Source organism: Nipponia nippon, unplaced genomic scaffold (genome assembly GCF_047370975.1).
Source record: "Nipponia nippon isolate SJK-2023a ecotype South Korea unplaced genomic scaffold, ASM4737097v1 scaffold_24, whole genome shotgun sequence".
Taxonomy (NCBI): domain Eukaryota; kingdom Metazoa; phylum Chordata; class Aves; order Pelecaniformes; family Threskiornithidae; genus Nipponia; species Nipponia nippon.
In genome coordinates, this window is record NW_028262341.1 from 225,242 (window position 1) to 237,905 (window position 12,664).

The 12,664-nt window shown below is 38.1% G+C and overlaps 1 protein-coding gene across 8 annotated transcripts in view; it reads left to right on the forward strand.

The window, feature by feature from the left end:
• ZFYVE16 (zinc finger FYVE-type containing 16) overlaps positions 1 to 12,664 on the forward strand; it is a 30,766-nt gene that overhangs the window by 10,168 nt on the left and 7,934 nt on the right. For 5 of the 8 annotated variants that reach the window (XM_087761379.1, XM_087761384.1, XM_087761381.1 and 2 more), the window contains 8 exons: positions 3,413 to 3,509; positions 4,398 to 4,574; positions 5,411 to 5,562; positions 7,339 to 7,717; positions 8,239 to 8,361; positions 8,457 to 8,612; positions 9,230 to 9,454; positions 11,248 to 11,330. In XM_087761379.1, coding sequence (XP_087617505.1) covers positions 3,413 to 3,509; positions 4,398 to 4,574; positions 5,411 to 5,562; positions 7,339 to 7,717; positions 8,239 to 8,361; positions 8,457 to 8,612; positions 9,230 to 9,454; positions 11,248 to 11,330 — 1,392 coding nt within the window. The remainder of the gene's footprint in view (positions 1 to 3,412; positions 3,510 to 4,397; positions 4,575 to 5,410; positions 5,563 to 7,338; positions 7,718 to 8,238; positions 8,362 to 8,456; positions 8,613 to 9,229; positions 9,455 to 11,247; positions 11,331 to 12,664) is intronic. The other 3 variants (XM_087761385.1, XM_087761386.1, XM_087761383.1) reach the window with 2 other exon arrangements.

Genomic DNA, 12,664 nt, shown 5'->3' on the forward strand with positions numbered 1-12,664 from the left:
AGTTCTTTAGAGCAGGTTTCGTTTTAGTCATAAGACTGACTTCAAGTTCCTGTTTACATTTGCTGTGAAGTTTCTTGCACTTTGTCTAGAGATGGGGATAAAAACACCCTTCGCTACACAGTCCTGTTTACAACCATCAGCTCTTAACGTTGCTAATCTTGTGTGTTACTGGGGGAGGAGGGGGGCTGACAGAATAACAGTGTAATTAGAGGGAGCATCACAATGCATGCTTGTTGGGAGAATGAGTGAAGGCAGAACAGAGTATCTGAACTTTAAGGATACGGGAGTGCTATGCAGTTGTAACTCTCACAGCTTTTCTGAATGTGCAACAGCTTAACTTTCTGCCTTGTAAGACTTTTTGTCTTTTTAATAGCAACTTCTTGTCTTTTTTTTTTTAAAAAAAAAAAAAACAACAAACCCAAAACATTCTTTGTGGACATATTGTGGGTGGTTGTGTTTTCAACCACTTACACGTAAGCAGAAACTGGTAGGAATTCACAGTTGTACTCTGTGGACTGTTCTGGAAGACAATTGTATAGTTTTCATGTGGTCCTACAGTTTTTTATCAATGAAAACGGCAACACTTATGAATTCTGTGCTGGAAGGAAGCATGAGGTTAGTGGTCCCTGCTTTCTCTTGTTTGCAGTACTTGTGAAGTCAAACAACTTTGCAGTTCCTTTATTTAGATGTTTGTGTCTTGTGTCTTCTTCCTAGCTCAAGCAGAATCAATTTCTTTTCTCAGCAGCCTCACCTTAATCTCCTTTCCCCTGTTACATTACCAGTCCCTTAGCTTGTCTTCACCTCTTGTCTCCTGTGCATTAGGATTAAGCTGCATCCTCTGTTGTGGGTCCCAGTGGCACCAAGTGTAAGAGTAAAATACCAATTGCAAAGGATTGTACTGCTTACCATTTGAAGCCCTAAGGTGGTTAGTAACTGATTAGCAATTAATCTTCACCGGTTACATTCTTAATATCTTTACTGAGCATGTGCATTTTCAGTTGAGGTAAATTACCTGTGACGTGAATGCAGAAGCAATTGGAATAGTTTCTTTTTTTTCTCATATTGCACCGATCAAGTATTACTGTTTTTACAGTGACTTTTCCTACTTAAGGGAGTTCACTTGTAACAACTTAATTTTTTCCTCTGTCACTACTGTTTGGGTTTTTTTCCCTTAATCCACTTTGTTTTCCTAGAGATAACTAGGAGTAGCAGAAGACTTTGTGTTCTTTCCACTTACTTAACTCTGGTCCGTGGTAGAAGGCTCCTGTCAGACCGAGGTTTCAGAGGATGCCTTTTGTAAAGGCTAATACTAGCTATATGCAGACTCTAGAGCCAAAAATGGTGGGACTCTCTGAAAACTTGCAAATCACCCTTGAAAGAACATAAGTGAAAAGTGAGAAAAGCACCAGGTACTTACGGGAACTCTTGCAGAAAACAGCTTTACTAGAGACATAATTCTTTGAATGGCATTGTGCAGGTATAGTCCAGGCTAAAGAGACACATTTAGACAGGATACATATCCTGTTGGTGTAGAAAAGCATTTTCTAGTCTTTCAAAGCAGTTTTCAGCAAGCTTTTAAAATAGTTTGCTGAAGGGAGCTAGTAACATGAAGACAACTATGCTTATTCTTTCTGACAGAGTTTGAGAGCCTAGTTAGCCAATATAGTTCCTGAGCCAGCATTAGTAAATAGCTAGGGAAGCAGTGAGCTCTGGCTTAGATGGTTGTCCGTGAGGTAGAAGAGGCAGCTTGGAATTCCATGACAAACTGATAACACTTGTTATGGAGAGAGTTGGTGCAGCGCATAGTGCTGCAAGATCAGTGGATGGGGAATGGCTCTTTGCTGCGATGAGACTAGGTTGTTGTAACCATTACCTGATTCCTAATGGGAGATTGCAAGTTACCTTCAGAGATAATACTAAAGCAGTAAAGCAAATCTGACCCAATTCTGGGGTTCAGTTCTTGTTCCTATCACTGTTTAATGTAAAATAGTTATGGGATAAACAGAAGTAGGAGTGAATTTGGGAATAGGTGGTGCAACGTGGAATTCTTTTCATTGCTCCAGATAAGAATTTCAATATATCATCACTTCTGTCCTCCTTGTTGCTACTCTTTGTCTACGTATTGTGGGTTTTGGTTTTTTTTTTCCCCCCTGAAGGTTTCTTCATGAGAGATTAAGATACAGGCTTGAATATTAGGCTGCAGAGGGTTTAGAATCAAACAAGTGCATATGATTTCTTGGAAGAGTTTTCTAATTGCTGTGCAAGTGTATACCAGCTGCTTTGAGCTGTGATCTTAAAAAAAAAAAAAAATTTAAATCCGATTTCAGCTATTTTGTGGGCACCTGGCCTTATGTGATTAGATCCGCTCACAGCAAGAAATTTTAGGTGCTGCTCTGTTTCATAGGTGAATCAGAGAGCATTGGCCAGAACTGAATCCTTAGCTGTGTAATGTGGATGTTCCTGGCCACGTGTGGAAGGTTGGTTTGTAGACATCTGAAGATTGCTTTGGTCCAACAGAAATACCTGACAAACTTCAAAAGCTTATGTGTAGATAGGTTGTGGGGTAGTTCTGGGAAACAGGATAGGAAGAACACCTGATCAAAAGCAGACTTGGCAAATTTTGTAGTTTGGCCCAAATTGTGGAGCTTTTGAGATTCTTAATCATAGCATCATAGAATGGTTTGGGTTGGAAGGGGCCTTTAAAAATTACCTCATCCAACCTTCCTGCTGTGAGCAGGGACATCTCTCACTAGGTCAGGTTGCTCAGAGCCCTGTCCATCCTTACCTTGAGCACTTCCAATGATGGGGCGTCCACAACTTCTCTGGGCAACCTGTTCTCTGTCTCACCACCCTCATTGTAAAAAATTTCTTCCTTATATCCATTTGAAATCTACCCTCTTTCAGTTTAAAACTGTTTCCCCATGTCCTGTCACTAGAGGCCCTGGTAGAAAGTCTCTCTCCATCTCTCTTATAAGCCCCTTTTATATATTGAAAAGCCACGATAATGTCTGCCCAGAGCCTTCTCTTCCCCAGGCCGAACAACGTCAACTCTTTCAGCCTTTCTTCATAGGAGAGGTGCTCCAACCCTCTGACCATTTTTGTGTCCCTCCTCTGGACGCACTCGAACAGGTCCATGTCTGTCTTGTGCTGGGGACCCCAGAGCTGGGTGCAGTAAAGGCCTTTTTAATAAAAGCCTTCTTAGTCTAGTACTTCCCCTTTTCCCCAAACAGAAATGTATTGTAAGATATATGTGCTAAAGCTCCTTTTCCCTTCCCTACTTCCAAAAACGTGTATGCGTGCTTTATATAATGCAATCTGGTTTAGTAAAAGGAGTTAATAATAACAGGAACTTAATTCAGGAAATACTGTGATTTTTGTCTATAATATTTAATTCAATCTTTTTCTCGTTCAGGTTTTTTGTGGTGGCTGTTGCAAACGGAAATGTAAACTACAGTACATGGAGAAGGAAGCAAGAGTCTGTACTGGCTGTTATGATGATATTAATAAAGGTAAAAAGGTTTTTTTTGAGTAATTGAAGTAATCATTAAAGAAGAATAGATACAGCTAGCATGTCTTTAACCTTTGTTCTTTTTGGGGAGCTTCACTACTTCAATTGGTGTATGTTTTCCTATTTCTGAGATGGAGAGAGGAAGAGGATAATTGTACCTCTTAGTGGGATTTCAGTTCTTATTTTAAACTTTGAGTAGCAAGCTGGTTATTTTTTATTAAAAAAAAAAGTAGGTTTGAACTCCGTAGGACTAAATATAAAGTTATGCTATTGGGTCATCTGTGGCAGGAGTCTAGCAAAAGTGATCCTCCCTCCACAGTACCCTTCTATGTGTTTAAAGGTTGTACTGCTGCTTGTTCTCACATGTTATTTGCCCATTTTATGTAGCTTTCTGTCCTGATATTTTTACAAGTCACTTAACAGTACTACAGTAATTGAATCATAATATTACCTTTTTCTAAATGAAAGCTAAGCATGATGCTTTTGGAAACATTGGGAGGAAAAATTGAGGTCCTGATTATTAATATTTAAATAACAAGTTGAAAACATACCAGATTTTCAATATGCCTCCTGAATGGAATTTGACTTGATAAAGGTGGTATATGTATTTGCACCAAAGTACATGGGCCATGTGGTTCAATGTAGTCACTGCAACAGCAGCAGGATGTACAAGGAGGTCTGTTTCTGTTAGGAACGAAGGAGGCAAATGTGCAGGTAGAAAATCAAGAAATCTAAATTTTCTTCTGTACAATAGCTTGAGCGTTCATTTTTCATAACTAGCTCAAACTGTGTACTGCTCTTGCAAAAAAAAAAAACCCTCCTGTAATACTGCACTGCATATGAAGTTTAATCAGTTGTGAGATCTTAAAAACTAACCACATTTTTTTAGCACAGGCATTTGAAAGGATGATGAGCCCAACTGGTCCTGTCCCCAATTCCAGTATCTCATCTGAATATTCTTCTCCTGTTCCACCTTTGGAGGAAGCCCAGATATCTGGTAGTGCTAGCTCTCCTTCACCTTCTGCATTGTTACCTATCTCGGTACTTAAACAACCTGGTATTGAAGGTATGCTAAATATAATGTAATATATCTAACACTTTCAGGATCTCTTTGGAAAGAGTTGTTTATTGCATCATGGATGCATATGTGGTATAGTGATATTTTTTTTTTGTGGGAAATGGAAACTCTGTGAACTGAGACTGGAAAGTTACTTTTAGTTCCCAGTTTTGATGCCATGTATGAGCTTGACCAAGTCTGTCTTAAGTCTTCATTTGTGAAATGTGGATGTTACTTTTTCCATTGTCCTCTCCGTTTATATTGTGATTGTTTTGTGTAGATACTACTTTCATCATTTTTATGTAGCTTGTGAGATCTCTGCCTTGTGTTGTGACTGCCAGTCTTACAATAAAAACAAAAAGTAGTTGTTTAGCAAAAAGTTGCTAGGGAGCAGTAGGGGTTAATCCTCTGTGTAAATACAAATGGTTAGTGGCTAAGTAGTGTCTTTGTTCCATTTTTATTAAACATCTGATCATCTTCAATGAAAATAAATTTTTAAACAGAGCAATAGGCTAACTTTTTTAGAGTGTATTTAATCTTTTAGTTGTGATAATCACTTCATTCTTATCTTACTATGGAGGGATGATTGCAGAAGTAAGCTTCCTTATATAGGAACTGATAGATTTAACTATAGCATGGTAGCTTCCTCTGCAAGTATGAGATTTTTTTTTGCGTGTATTTGCCTGACTGGAGACTGGCTGATGTCAAACTGTCTACCTGTGCTTGGTTCCAGTAAACAGATTCTCTATACATTTGGGGGGAGAAGGGTCTTAATTTTTATCCCTTTCAGCTGTTAGAACAGTACAATAATACGAAGTCAGTGTTGTTTTCTTAACCTGTCCTAGGGCTGTGCCCCAAAGAGCAGAGGAGAGTTTGGTTTGCAGATGGTATTTTGCCAAATGGTGAAGTGGCAGATACAACAAAACTTTCATCTGGAGCGAAGAGGTCGTCACAGGACTTCAGTCCAGTAAACCCTGACTTGCCAGAGATGCATATGGTATGAACTAAGAAGTGTGTGCAGGTGCATGAATAACCTCTTGAAATACCTTTGCTTGCTGTTGATGGAGCCCCTTACATACTATAATACAACTTTCGCTTCACAGCTTTTGGAATCTGAACCAATATTTGATTATTTTTTTGGGGGTGCCTGTGGAGTTCTTGGATTGAAGTATTCTGTAGACCATACTTCAAAGGAAACCATATTTGTTTTGGGGGATTATGTGAACTTTAAAAATGGTACGGCAGAAAATTTTCCAAGGTGTGGGGTTTTTTCATACAAAGCCTTTGATTAACTACTTTTATGAAGGTAACATCAGCCATAGTTCTGAAACCTGTCATTAACAACATGCTTACAGTAGAAGTTTGTGGGGTTTTTTTCAGTGCCTTGCTACAGTTTTCCTGTTGGATTAAACTAACCAGAAGTTGCTTAATGCCCTGGAATACTGCATTATAGGATGTAGCAAAATCTATGTATTGCTTCTAATGTGAACTAATACTGAACTGAGGGGGGGGATTGGCTTTTTTATAATAGGTCATGTCATATTAATGGTGTTGGACTTTTCTTGTCAAGTGCAACTAGTTCAAAGAAGTGGTATAAGTTTGCTGTGAGATTTGGAGAGTCCTCAGCTGGAGCCTTTTAAAAATGTGTCTCCGAAGTGCTGTCTCAAGTGATAACATAAATTCTATGATCCTAACAGTGTTCAAGAGTTTTTAAAACAAATTAGTAAAGCTAATGGCCAGACCAGATCATTATTATTTGTATATGGAGGATCTGAACAGTTACCAGGTGTATAGTGCGTAAATCAGCCTTAATTCATGAAGAATGGATAATAGTAAATGTGACTTCATTTGAACAAGGAGGGACTCCAATAAGTTGCAGTAATCAAAACATATAGCCTGTCTTCCATTTTGGGGAAAGAGTAGGATATTTTCACTTGCAAAAGATGAGCAATGCCTAAAATTAAAAGCAGCATGGACAAAGTGAGTAGGAAACAGTTAGTTGATGGCTCTTGTAAGCAGCTTCAGAAGCTCAAACAGAACACTGTACTGCAGCTCTAAAGCAAAGGATGTACTTTAGTAGGTAACACATAATCCTGAACATGCTGCCAGTGGATGCTATGAAGGTCAAAAGTATAAAGTGATAGGATGCAAGTCTAACATACTTGAAAGATGGTGGTGCATCTCTTGATTTGTTTGTTTTTTTTGATGACAGCTCATATCCTAATATGCCTATGCTTATAGCTTGTCATATCCATTTTGCTGGGGGAGCAGCATAGGTGTGACTCCAAACTAGAAATGAATCAGACTGTAAACTGCTAGACTCAGCTATTAGCACATAGTGTAGAAATAGAAACGCATTTGCAGTACTGAACTGCTGATCCCAATGATGGCAAATTACAATGATGACAATGTTTAGTAGCTGTGAGTGGGGAAACAATAATATGAAACAGATTCCTGGAGGGGTACTTTTTTATTGTTGATTGTGCTACATCTGACTGTTGTATGCTAAAATGACTAATCTGCAGCGCTCTGATATGAATTTTGTGTTACCGAACAAATAAATGAATGATGCATCTTCACCTAATGCCACTCCTAAAGATGAAAAACTGAAAAGGAAGGTACAGGAGAGATTTGGTGGCTTTCTTCTTTTTAGAGGAAATGCATTCTCAGTATTTGTGATAGATTTCTTTCTTTTTGCTTCTAGAATGCTAGTAGTGAAAGTTTAGCTTGTTGTGAGACAAGAGTGTAGATATTTATTTTTTTTTCTTCACAGGCTGCAAACCCAGAGGAAGATGACATATTAGCTGACGTAAATCCAAAACCTAAGGAAGAAATTGATATTATTACAAGAACAGAGGAATTATGTCCTTCTGTTTCTTCAGATGATGCACAGCAGGCCGTTCCAGGCCAGAGTGGGGTGGTACATAGTTACAAATCTGTAACTCCAGAAACTAAAGAGTGTTCTCCTACTGCAGAAGCTGAGAAGACTAGTTCCAGTTCAGTTGATCAGACTACACATGATATGCCTGTTAGTCCTTCAAGTTACAGAGCACTATGTGGTGTTGAAAACTGTGTTCGTAAAGAGATCAGCCTTGTTCCTGATGGTGATAAACTGCCACCACTTTTGCTTGCAGTGGGTGAAAAAGGAAAAGGTAAAATTTGAGAAAATTGTTAATATTTAATCACCTGAAGCAAGATTTCTAAATATGAACTTGTGTGTATGTAATTTGTATTGTAATACAATTCTAATCTCTCTTATTTGCTGCACATGGGATTGTTGGATAATTGAACATGCATTATTAACAAGATCGATATGCTATGAAAAGAATACTTCATCGCTGAAATGCATTATAGTAGTCACTGTGCTCATTGATGGTAACTAACAGTACCAGTGTATGGGTGAGGAGATAGCATACACAATTAGTCAGTAATTACCAAATGAATGATAGCCCTAATTTGCACCTCTGTTACAAGTTACTGCTTTATTTTTGTTTTCCTTGAATCTCAGGGTAAGCTATTCATTGGTTGATCTGTAGCTATTCTAAGTTTGAGAATAATTACCACCCTCTTAAGACAGGTGAATGGGACAGTCTTTCATATGCTATGATCTGTAAATTCTTATTTTAGGTAGTTGACTGACATGTTGAGCTAAATCGGGTGTTAATTTATTTAGATCCTCTAGTGGAAGAACATCCATCTCAGCAACAGGTCACCTTGCTTCTTGTGGAAGGAGGTCCTAATCCATTAACTTTTATCCTAAATGCAAACTTGCTTGTGAATGTCAAGCTAATAACTTGTAAGTAGTGCACACTTTCTTTTCTGTTAAATCCCGCTTTCTTTTTCTGACTGTAAAACAGCATTACTGTGGTATCTCTCTCTTTTTAATGAAAGATTCTTCGGAAAAGTGCTGGTACTTCTCAACAAATGGACTACATGGTTTGGGTCAGGCAGAAATTGTCATTCTGTTGCAGTGTTTGCCAGATGAAGAGATTTTTCCTAGTGAAATATTCAAATTATTTATTGACATCTATAAGGATGCAATGAAAGGTATGTCATTTTAATGTCTAACTTTTTATTATATCTTCTTGCTGATCTTTAAAGCTGGAAGTTGATAAGTAATTTTTCTTGAAGTATTTGTAAGTATCTAATGATTCTGTTGAAAAACCTTGCAGTGTTAGCCTTGGGTTCTAAACAATCAACAGGAAGAAAAGAATTTAAGTTTTTGTTTCATATACTTCTGTAAACATCCTGTTTGCAGGTTTTTTTTGTTGTTGTTTAGTCATATTGTGTTGGAGATTCTGGGTATAAGTCCTTGAGTCTATGGTTTAGGACATCTGGAACTTCATTTGTAGAAGTACAATACTCGTGTGTAAATACTTGAGGTCTGTTAATCAGAAGTTCATCAATTGGTGTGTGCTGGAACATTGTACACTTTAGGGTGTTTGGCATTTGTTTGGAAAAACCTAGTTTCTTATTCAAGATCATTTAGTTAGTAAATATAGAGCAGTTAGTCTATGGGTTTAGGTGTCTGTCAGACTTTCAGGAAGATGTGGGATACACCGTATGGCTTGCAAGTCTGTAGGAGACCACTGGTTAGAATAGTTTCCTTGACACTAATGTATTACTTCTCCAGATGTGCAGAGTCTCTGTCCCTCTTTCTACAGGAAGGTTAATAAGAAACATGGAAAACATTACTTTTACTGAAAACTTTCTCAGTAACAAAGAGCATGGAGGATTCCTGTTTGTTTCACCAACTTTTCAGAACCTTGATGATCAAATTCTACCAGATAACCCTTTTCTTTGTGGCATTCTGATCCATAAGCTGGAAATACCCTGGGCAAAAGTTTTTCCAATCCGTTTAATGTTGAGATTGGGAGCAGAATATGGGGGTAAGTTTTAAGACTTTAAATAGCTATATAAATATAAAATTTCCTTTGGAAAATACAAGTTTTTTAGATAAGCAAAATTTTTAAAATCATCTTTGCAGTATTTTACATTACACTTGTGTAAGACTGATATTTCATGCATGGGAAGCTACCTGTTGAGACACTTGGGAATTTACATTGTCCTGCTAGACACCCTCGATCTCTTTTTTCTGTTCTTAGCTGGTGAGAAAGCTAAGAAACCAAAGCTGACAGTAGTAAAGTATCAAAATGTCGGATTTTTGTTGTCATAGGAGAAAGGTGTGAAGGCAAGTTCACAAGCCCAATTTACAACTCTGACAAATTGTTTTTTTTAAATTGAATTACTGAAATTGAGTATATTGGCAACATATTACTGCTTCATAAAATGAATAAAGGTATTCATTACTTATAAGGATAACTTACTAATAAATACATTTGAAATATTTAGGCTTGTAAAAATGCAGGAGGCATACTTTCAAAGTGAGGTGGATGGAGAGCATGTAAATGTGCACCACCAGAGGTTTCGCAGTGACACAACCTCCGTGTGGGAATTATTGTACAGTCTGTTGTAGGCTAATGTGAGCATTTTCTGCTCTCCCAATGAGACTTACATTGACTCTGCTCCAGGCTCACCAAAGGAAAGTGTTTACGCAGATTTCCATTGTGTCGAAGAACAGATAAAGCTATCTTGAGCAAGACCTGAAAGAGATACTGTCCTAAATGCCTTCTGGAGTTGCTTGTGTACTTGCTTGAATAACACAGACATTCAATTTGGTGATACAGGTGCTGTTTTATTTCTTGTTTCACTGCTGCTTATGATTTAGAGAGCTGGAGTTCAGATAAGGTGCAGCATGCAGCTGTTGCTTAAGTAGAATATATTTCAAAAATGTATCATACACAACTTTCCTGACCTGAATGCATTTTTGATAAATAAGCCTACCATTCTAGAAGCTCCAAGTCCATAAATACGTATCACTCGCTTGTTTATGGATTTCTTGAGTCAACAGTGGATTTCTACTGGCCAGGCTTCTGTCTGTGTGTTGATAAGGGTGGTAGCTTCTTTGTCATTCTTCTTCCTCTTACCAAACTACTTGTCTTTTTTTTTTTCATCAATTTTGTATCTTTGACCTCACAATCCTGACTTTGCTATGCTGCTTCTTTTGTTTTCAAATGGCTTCATATGGTGGTCTGTGGTCTCCTGCATCTCATTGCCTTCCCTAATTTCCGTTTGCCTGTGTTTCCCATTGCAGCCATTGGACTTCAGAGTATGTTACTTTGTATGAACATCCTCACTCACTCTGTTCTTGCTTATCAATACTAAGTGGTACTTCACTTTGTATTATAGCATTAATGTAGAAGCAGATAACCTGTATGGTATTCTTAATCAAGCAACTATGAAGACTTGCAACCCCTCTCGCATTTGGTGACCCAAAGACTGAACCCAGGATGTTTCCATCCAGATCACCTATTGCAAGAAACAGCTGCCAAAGCATTTGAAAGCAGCAACAAGTCTCTGCCACAAAAGTACTGCCACTAGGAGAGTGACTCCATGCAGTAACATTGCAGTAGGATTTAACTGTGGGTGGGGGAAACCATGCAGTAGGCTGAAGGACACTCTGTGACAGAGAATCAGATAGGGGCTCTTGTTCCTTTGGCTGGTCAGGTATTGAGATTAAGAAACATAGGCTATAGCTGAAAATAAAAATAACTACTTGGATTGGCCAGGCTTACAGTTTTGATAGGTAAACATAACCTTTTTCTTTCTTCCCCCACCCTAGCATACCCAACTCCTGTAGTAAGTTTCAGGCACCGGAAGCCACTCTTTGGAGAAATTGGACACACAATTATGAATCTGCTTGTTGTGAGTAAATGTTTTATTCTCTTCCTTTCCTGTTGTAATTTCAATGGTGTAAAATGCCCTCTAGACTCTGATTCTTGAAAGCAGGGTTATTTTTGGCAAAGGGCTAATATTTTTGTTCTTCATACTTGACTTGAAATTTTCTTACCAAAGAGTCTTTATATGTGAATTAGGAAAGCTGTATCTTTTGTGTTACATTGTTACACATTAGTTCTGGTAGTAAGAAATGGCTTTAAATGAATGAGAAAAATGTTGACATTCACATTTAAGCTGGTAGTAATCATTGTTCAGTTGCATTTTTCTCTTCCAAGCATTGGTGTGGTGCAAGAATTCTAGTTTTAAATCTGACATTTTTTGAATCTGATGAAAAGGCTTGACAGGCAGATGCTGTGGTCTAACAACAATTACTTTGTCACACAAACTTAACCTTACCACGATTAACCAGTCTGTCCTATGTGAAGAACTTCAGGTTTTGGCAAAATCAGAGTAAGTCAAGTCTGCATTTATGCCATTCTCTGAGGAAGTTTTTCCTCTGTTACTCAAATAATTTGATTTAAAATTCAGTAAGCCTGTATTCCTGACCAGTAACCACCTTCTAATACTTCGATAGAACTTATCCTTAATGCTGTGATGAAAAGTGCTGTAAGGTTGTAGAGAGAATTGCACATATTGCTTAGGTGATCACTAAATCCTCTTTTAAGAGTCTAGAGACCATTACAGCGAGATGAAACTGCAGTCTTTGGCCCCTCTTTCCTTTTCGTCACTGTTGATGTCCATGCCATTACATTAGGAATCAATCAGGAGTTGCACCATCTGAAAAACAGTAAGATTCCTCCATTAAGAAAAAAATATTTTAATTCCGTGAGCCAGCTCCCTGCTTGATTGGTGAAGTGCTGGTACCAATGTGTAATTGCATCTTCAGACTTTGAGTAGTCTTAATGTTGTGCTGCTGATGAAGCAGGCTTCTATAGAGTTTATTTTCAGCTGGATTAGAGTGACTCTGGTTCTCCTTCATAGCTGTGTTTGTAGTGTCAGCTTGAAGCAGGCAGTGGGAATATATGGTTCTTGGCAGGCCAAGGTCTTTTGATGCAGCAGGAGTTTTAATCGTTGTAAGATGACTGCAAAATTGTTCTCTTGATGTTACGTTTTTAACTACCTGTGGCGCAAATCCTCAAGTAAAGATCCTATAAAATCTAGCACCGCATAAGTGACCGAGGTAGTGGTAAATGTTGGAGGCAAAGGGTGTCTGTCATGTATATCCTTAATATTTCTAAAACAATGCCAGTTCAGTTGAAACTTATAATGCAGTGATATGTGTTCATAAATACCCTTCTCAC